Source organism: Hordeum vulgare, chromosome 2H (assembly GCF_904849725.1).
Source record: "Hordeum vulgare subsp. vulgare chromosome 2H, MorexV3_pseudomolecules_assembly, whole genome shotgun sequence".
In the NCBI taxonomy this organism is placed as follows: Eukaryota; Viridiplantae; Streptophyta; class Magnoliopsida; order Poales; family Poaceae; genus Hordeum; species Hordeum vulgare.
The window spans coordinates 394157406-394166118 of record NC_058519.1 but is presented as its reverse complement, the minus strand read 5'-3'; the positions used below and the strand labels follow the sequence as shown (position 1 = coordinate 394166118).

Genomic DNA, 8713 nt, shown 5'->3' with positions numbered 1-8713 from the left:
TGTGGTGGTTTTTTTTGCAATTTATCTGCTTTGTCTATCGCCGTCTAACGGCAGCCCACGAGTGCGGGCCACAAACACCCGACAGCGGACCCCGTGCGTCAGGTTTGCCCTCAAACAACGCTGATCGCACGATCAGCGTTTTTGACAAACTGTAAATGCAAAAGTGATAATTTTTCACAACAAAAACGAAAGGCAATGATTTTTTAATTTAGGGTCCCTAAATATGGTGGTTTTTTGCAACTTACTCCAAATTTATGTTCCAAATACCTAAACATCCAAACAAAAATATTGACATTCAATCTCAATATCAATATAATATGATATTGATATGGGGGCTGCTACCCATCTACCGACGGATGTTTAGTAAACATCCGTCACCTGGAGGTCCGTCCGATGTACGCGCAGTTGTCCCGATCTGCACGCTCGCAGCCGTCCGATCCGCTTCAGCCGGGCATCCTATAATTCCTGAAACAACGACCGAGTTGCAGAAACTTTCATTCCTGAAACGACGACCGAGTTGCAGAAACTTTCGCTTTGTTACGAGAAATAAATTTTGCACTCGTTAATTCCTGAAACAACGGTCGAGTTTCAGAAACAATTTGCTTGTTGCAGAATTATTTTCCTTCATCTTTGTGTAACATAGGGAGGACGTGGGACAAAGAGATAGCCCAGGCAGCCATTCGATCGACTCGATCGAACGACAACACGTCCGACCGATGTCTAGCACGGATCAGCCGGCTGAGGAAAAGGTTTTCCCTATTGATATTCAATCCAATGGAATGTCAAGGCTTCCAATGCAAACATCCAAACAGAGTGTTAGTGTCATACTAGAAGACTAGTACATATTGTGTACGAGTAGAATCCTGCGGGCAAGGAACGGGCGTAACGCTTGAAGCCGCTGTGTTCTCTTCTTCACACTTTCCTCGCCGCTGCTCCCGCAGGCCGCAGTCATGCGCATCTTCCTTCTGTCAGGGCAGAGCAACATGGCCGGCCGCGGCGGCGTGCACCAGCGGCGGTGGGATGGGGTCGTGCCGCCGGAGTGCGCGCCGGACCCCTCCATCCTCCGTCTCTCCGCCTCGCTCGCATGGGAGGAGGCCCACGAGCCGCTGCACGCCGACATCGACACGACCAAGACCTGCGGCGTCGGCCCCGGGATGGCCTTCGCCCGCGCCATTCTCCCGGAGCTGCAGCCCCCAGGCACCGCCGGGGTAGGGCTCGTACCGTGCGCCGTTGGCGGCACGGCCATCCGGGAGTGGGCCCGCGGGGAGCACCTGTACGAGCAGATGGTGCGGCGCGCGCGCGCCGCGACCGAGTGCGGAGAGATCGAGGCCGTGCTGTGGTACCAGGGGGAGAGCGATGCAGAGTCCGATGCCGAAACGGCGGCATACCAGGGGAACGTGGAGAGGCTGATAGCAAATATCAGGGCAGATCTTGGGATGCCGCATCTACCATTCATTCAGGTGATGGCCGCGCTAGGTAAATAGTGTAATTTGTCTTCATTCTTGGCATCAGGGGCGGAGCCAGAGAATTTAGCCATTGGGTTCACTTATTGTCTCCTTTTTTTTTTGACTATGTTACAGATTAGTTAAGTTTAGAGTCTTATTTTCCACCATCTTTCAGCAAGAGTACAACGCTAAAAATGGCATACATCACAGAAATATGACATAACTTAAAAACTGAAGAGTGCAAGACATACCGGTTGGATCCAATGATAAAATCACTTGTTTAGTCAAATTATAAATAGTACTTGTACCAAATAACTTTATGCTCGAGGTGTAACTTCTTATCTTCCTGAAAACATTGAAAAATGACAAATTTAAATAAATTTCATTAAGCAAAAGAAACATGTAAAGTAGTTCACATCTTAGAAAGGGACATTTTTTATTTTCATTATCTTAAAAAGATCAAGCAATGCATCATTAAGCCATTCTGGAGTAAATCTTCATGAATTATCTACCTTGGCCCTTTGTGGATAACCGGATTTGGCGGTGGTATGTACTCCCTCTGTCCTAAAATAATTGTCTCAACTTTATACTAGCTCTAATACAAAGTTATACTAAGCTTAAGACACTTATTTTGGGACGGAGGGAGTACTCTGTAAGGTTCCCAGGTCAAATGTTTTCACGTGATCTCATCTTACTTCTTAGGCTTTTTGTGTACTATGAAAATTTGTCATGATCAGCGGGATAAAAGCAAGTCATTTGGATTAAATAGAAGTCATTGGAAGACTACTTGCGGCCATGAAAATTTATCCATTGGTCTATATCTTACGGGTGGCCTCTGTTTTTGAGTCGCTCGACTATCCGCGACTAGTCGATGAGTCGCACAGTCGCACTTCTAGGATCGACTCAACCTCTCGACTCAACTCTTGGGATGAGTCGAGCGACTAGTCACGACTAGTCGTGGTTTCTGGGTCAAACGACTCATTTTTTTGAGCCCCACCTGTCATATGTTTTTTTTTACTGTATTTCCTTGGCCATCCCCCCTGGAAACCTAGATCGAACCAAAGCTGGCCAAACGGGCCGTGCTTTCTAGGCCGGCCCGAAAGCACGCCAGCCAGGCACGCCACGGGCCGGGCCCGACACGACTTAAACGGGCCGTGCCAGGCCCGCCTCGGGCTGTGCCTGGGCCTAAGGGCTGGGCACGCGGGCCGGCACGGCACGGCCCGTTTACCATTTTATTATTTATTTTTATATATATAGGATAAAAAAAAAACCTAATAGGCCAAAATTGCCCAAAGCACAGCCCAATATACTAAAGTCAGCCCAAAAAACAGCCTAACAGGCCAAAATTAGCCCAAATAACAGCCTAAAATAATAAAAAACTAACAGGCTAGCGGGCCTGGCGTGCCTACGGGCCGGCCCGTATAGCCTCCGTGCCTGGGCCGGGAGGCTGCGCCGGTGGGCCGGCCCGGCACGGCCCGGCTAATAATCGGGCCCAGGCGTGCCGTGCCGTACCGGGCCGGCCCGTTTGGCCAGGTCTGGATCGAACCAGTCCCCCCGACCCAACCCTCTCCTTGGCAACCGCCGCCACCACTGGTTTGCTGCTCGTCCCCTCCTCCCCTGGTTACTGCTGCTGCTGCTCGTCCCCTCCTCCCCTGGTTACTGCTGCTGCTGCTCGTCCCCTCCCCTGGTTGCTGCTGCTGCTCGTCCCCTCCTCCCCAGATTGCTGCTGCTGCTCGTCCCCTCCTCCCCAGGTTGCTGCTGCTGCTGGTCTGCTCCTCCCCTCGTCTCCTGGTTGCTGCTGCTGCTGCTGGTCTGCTCCTCCCCTGGTTGCTGCTGCTTAACTCACCGTCGACTCATCGCATGTCGACTCGTCAACTATGAGTCACGACTAGTCTACAGTCGCTCCCCCCGAGCGACTCGTTGACTCATCGACTCAAAAAAGTACCATTCCATAGCCTAGATTAGATCAGTCAAAGTACAATAATTAGGCAATTAGAAAACTAGGGGAAAAAGATTGGTGTACTAGTGCACCAATCTATTTCTCTTGACATGCAGCCTATCAAGAGAAATAGATTAGTGGGGATGAACAATTTATGCATTGAAGTCTAGATAGGGCGTGCACAAGAGAGAGGAGATCTTACTAGTACTTTAAATTTGGCCAAGAAATGCCAGCCTTTCAGTGGCGGCGGCGAAGAGGAGAGCGGATCACCGAGTTGGACCAGCAAACAGTAATAAGAAAGACGAGCGGTGTGCGGCGGTTTCCATTTTTAAGATGAGAAGGTGGGCGACTGCATTTTACATTGTGCGAGAGTACGATATCAATCGTGGCACGAGTAGGCCTAAGCATTGAGGTATTTTGCAGGTGGTTTATTTGGGCTTTTCATTGGGCTATCCATGCTGCCTTCTCAGTTTGATGGGTTCAGCGATATTTTCCTATTGGGTTCATGAGAAGTAAAATCCGTATGTGTGTTCCTATCCATGAGGAAAAATCATTGGGTCCAGAACCCAACGGCAACATGCTGGTTCCGCCCCTGCTTGGCATGCCTGTTGTGAACCGAAGTTTATAGAAACTGAACTCGTCACCGGCGTTCGCACGGGCTAGCAATTTTGAACAAATGAATAGTAATTTTGTGAAAAATATTAATACACGTGAAGATGAAGTATTACTCTTTCCATTCAGAAATGTAGGGTGTATTTGATTGTCTATATATGCTCAAGCTTTTACCATAATCTTTGCACGATGTTGTGTTAACTACAAAATCGGAACAATCAAAATACTTTTGCATACAAACTTTATTAGTGAACTAATAACTTTTGTTCAAAGCTGTAGTTGGAGAGTCAAAATGTGTCCTATGTTTCAGAACAGAGAGAGCAGTCATATGCGAAAAATTTAGGAATGCTTAATTTTAGTCGTACATGAGTAATGCAGCATGATTCCTTGTTTTTCTTTCTTTTGGGCAGACACAGACTTAATTAACTAGATGATATCCCGCACGTTGCTAGGGGAAATCACAATACATTTGGATAGATTTTGTTGTATGGAACATGAATATTTAATCATATGAGGACTAAATTAAAAATATACATGATTTAGTGTATTATAATTATTGAGGTGGGTCTTTTTTCATGCATGGTGGCATGTGTGCATGTTGAGATACATGGGTTAGTGAGGATCAACTATTTAGTTATATAGGAATTTAAATTCATACACGGTGTTCTGTATGCAACATTAGACCAAGTAAGTGGCTCCAGTTATAAGATTAAGATCCCCTTTCTTGGAACAAGCTTTAGACATGTGTAAATGAGTGAAATCTGAAGACCAAATTGTCATATCGAAGGAAACAGATGAAACCTGTATTGTACACACCTTGTGGCCATCTCCCAGTTCATCATTGCATGGCATCTGAAAAATAGACAACTATCTGAGCAAAAGGAATCAGAACTCAAAAAAAAAAAAAGATGGAGTTGTGTCGGGAAAATGACACCTATGGGAACCTCCAAGGATCCCTTGATCGTTCGGCGGGGAGAGAGGTGGCGCCAAGGGCAGAGCTAGCGATAAGCACCGGCAAGGTTTTTACCCAGGTTCGGGCCACTTAGCGCGTAAAACCCTACTCCTGCTTTGTTTGTTGTATTGGGTGCTTACTGTAGGATTACTTGCTACAGTGATTGTCTTTCGACCAGTTATCAAAGAGTCTAAACCCCAAAAGGTCCAACCTCTAGAACTGAGCTTTGGGCCTCCTTTTATAGGCAAAGGGGTCACCAACAGTGCTCTGTAGTGGGTTCACGAGTCGCATAGTGAACAGGGTTCACCGCTATCTATTTACTGCAGTGTTAGGGGCAATAAATGCCTTGTCAGCCCCCCCCCCCCCCCCCCCCCGACCTGCATCAAGGTGGCATCGACACGTATCCAGGTGTTTTGACACCTGGGCTTTGTGCTGGCACATGAGGGATGCGGTGGCAGTCGGTGGCACTGTGGCAGGAAGGACACCTGGCGGGCGAAGGGAGCTTGCCGGTGGCCTATCCTGTCTTCCCGGCAAGGAGGGCTTGTCGGGGCCTTGCGTGTCTTCCCGGCAAGGAGGGCTTGCCGGGGCCTTGTAGGTCTTCCCGGCAAGGAGGGCTCACCGGGGCCTTGTAGCTTGGGCTTGTTCTTCACACCCTTGGAGGGGTGTGGCCTTGGCGAGCTTGGGTTTATCTTTCCGTCAGCCCTCTTCGTGCACTGCCGCCAAGGGCGTTGCCGGCGCCCGTGCACAAGTCTGGGGCACAGGAGACCCCAGTCTTCAGTGCACCGACAAGTTGTGAATGCACATTGGCTGCAGATGGATGACAAGGAAGCATGCAATTGTTTGTCTTGTTTCAGTTTGAAGGACATAAAGGCAAGCAGCTGTGTAGTAATTGCTTACTTTCTCAAGCCATTAATATGCATAGTTGTAATCTTTTTGGATTTACCAATCAGGTATTTTAACATCATAAGTATATCCAAACTGACTTCTATTTTCATGTCCCTACTGATCAGATTAGTTTAAATTGATGTTATTGGTTCACGAAAATAAACCACAAAATGTGATTAAAGACATGAGAACTTGTATATGTTATTTCCACTAACTTCATATGCTCAAATAAAAAAAAATGGTTGATTCTAAAACTACTTAAATAATACTACCTCTGTACCAAAATATAAGAAGTTTTTGTAGGCTAGTTTAGACTAAAAAATGTCTTATATTTTGATACAGTGAGTATATTTTTACCTAACACATTCAATCTTTCATTAAATTGATCTCACCCTTTCTTACAAAAATGCCGGTTGCTTTGCCAAGTGCTCATATTTCATATCTCTGATATTACTTGCTATGAAGATTACCATTTCTCAAGATTATGTATACACTAAACAGGTTGCTCTCGCATCTGGGAATAAAAGAAACATCGAAAAAGTGAGGGAGGCTCAGCTTAGCATTAACTTGCTGAATGTTGTAACTGTGGATGCAATGGGTCTGCCCTTGAACGAAGATAATTTGCATCTTACCACTGAAGCACAAGTAAAGCTTGGAGAAAGTCTTGCACAAGCCTACATCAGTAACTTTTTACAAGCAACCTGCTAGGAGACCCAAAAATGTCATGATAGGTAGAATGTCAGACCCAAAAACCTGCTTGGTACTCCCTCCGATCCATCTTAATTGTCGCAGATTTAGTATAACTTTAGTACAACTTAGTACTAAATCTGCGACAATTAATATGGATCGGAGGGAGTAACAATTTTATTATGATAGTCTGTTCATTCTTTATTATTATCTACCTATAAACTCTATAAGAGGGTCGTCACTTGTCTTTCTGTAGGTGAAATTCTTCATTGTTTTGTTAGTTGTACCCTCTTTGTGTTTCTTCTTGTATATATATCGTGAAAGTTTCAGCATTCATAGTGCATAAACTTACCTATCTCTTGTATCTGAATTAAAACAATATAGTGTACATGATAATAGCATTTTTATTTCAAACTGGAATTTTTGGTTTCTTTTCCAAGATCATATGAATACTTCTCACTGGTGCTTGAATTCCTTGTGTGAGGTTTCTTTTATTGTGTTCTTTAAATGAATTAGATTGGATGCGCAGTGTGGACCTATTGTTTTGTTTCCTTTAGTTGCTCTGTGGTAATTTAGGCATTTTTTTTTCAGTTTGTTTCCTATCTCTTGATAATACAATTTGGGTGTTGGGATTGAAACTTTCAGAGTTTCAGTTACCTTCCTTCCAGTTCCAATTAGGTCACTTCGCTCGAGTGGAAAAGCCAAGCGAGGTTAGCTTGTAAAAGCTACTTTCCTAAACGTGAAATTTTAGCTGCGTACATAGGCTGCTGACAAAACACACACACACTACAACTTGATTGATTACGAATTTGTATTTTTGAGTTTTGTCAAGTGATTTTTTTTGTCCTGCTGAGAATGGTTAGCAAAAAATGATGGTTAGCTGGCGGCAATGGAATGCAACCTTTACTTTTGGCACCAGTGCGAACGAAAACTTCCAAACTTGTCTTTTGAAGACTCACATTTCATTAACATGTTTCCAAAAAGCTTGTGCAACAAATCGTTTTATGTATATCTGCTCATTTCTATTACAATTATGACATTAAGCTTAGAAAGTTTTTACGTACGGTTGCTCATTTCTATTACATTTATGAAATTAAGCTCCGAAAGTTACCACGGGAAACTGTTGTGACCTCCATAAGTATTGTTCTTATTTGCTTCCCAATTTTGCAGGGGACATCACATATGCTTGACAGTACCCTTGCAAGACCACCATGACGACCATTTAATATTTGGAAGGCATTGTTACATTTGCACATCTGCAGTACAAAGAACGAATAAAAAGCACATGTAAAGGAAAATTTTCATAGATTCCAAATGTATTTCCTGTTTTGAGCAACTTCATAATGTTTTCCATGTTTCTGCAGTAACGAAAAGGATGTATTATATGCTTGTGTGCATGTCTCGCGCAAAACAACACCAGATCCCTTTGGATCCGCAAGAACACACACTTGGTGTGACCATGACTACATTTTTTCGAGAAAAAGCAAGAGATTTGTGTTTCATTGTATTGAAAAGAGAGAGAGAGAGCTGTTACAATCCTCCTAGGAGGCTATTACAGGTTCTGAAACATAAAATTCAGTGAACATCTCATGTTTGGGGGATGATGGTTCTAAGCACCAGCGCATGTCCAGTGAGGGGCTTCGTCTTTAATCTTCGTGAGCATGGTGTCCACCGAGTGTTCCTCTTGATGTAGCATATCATGCAGTACCTATGCTCCCTCTAAACCGAATTCGCTGTAGTTGTTTAGTACTTCTTCCGTTCTTAAATACTTTCTTTCTTTCTAAATAATTATAGTTGGAGAAAAATAGTATAGTTTTTTTCAACTATAATTATTTAGATACAAAGAAAGTATAAGTCTTTAGAGATTTTATTAGGAGATCACATACGGAACAAAATAAGTGTATCTACACTATAAAATATGTCTATATACATTCTTACGTAATCTTCTAGTGAAAACATTAAAATATATATATATTTAAAAATGAATGAGATACAACTTTAATATAAAATTATACTAAAGCAGCGGTTAATAAAGTTGAATCACAAGGGGTACTTGATCTGCATGGCTGTGAGGAGATGACCATTTGAGGCCTATTATCAAGTACCCCCTGTGATTCAAATTTATCCTTGAGATATCCTCCTCATGTGGGCTGTGAGGAGATGACCATTTAAGGCCTTTTAGGCAGTTCAAAA

At 44.0% G+C, this 8713-nt stretch overlaps 1 protein-coding gene across 4 annotated transcripts; it reads left to right on the top strand.

Annotated features, from left to right (window-relative positions):
* The first annotated feature begins 854 nt into the window (after positions 1-854).
* On the top strand, positions 855-8170 carry LOC123426399 (probable carbohydrate esterase At4g34215). Of its 4 annotated transcripts, XR_006622186.1 has the most exons (3): positions 855-1460; positions 7691-7807; positions 7885-8170. XR_006622186.1 is itself a non-coding variant. In XM_045110234.1 (2 exons), exons 1-2 carry the CDS (start codon positions 951-953, stop codon positions 7708-7710), a joined length of 546 nt encoding a protein of 181 aa, XP_044966169.1. In that variant the 5' UTR covers positions 855-950; the 3' UTR covers positions 7711-8170. The 4 variants fall into 4 exon arrangements, 3 of the variants coding, with proteins under 3 accessions (XP_044966169.1, XP_044966168.1, XP_044966167.1); XM_045110234.1 differs by having other exon boundaries at positions 855-1476; positions 7691-8170; XM_045110233.1 differs by lacking the exons at positions 7691-7807; positions 7885-8170 and adding an exon at positions 6335-6367 and having other exon boundaries at positions 855-1476.
* The last annotated feature ends 543 nt before the right edge of the window (positions 8171-8713 follow it).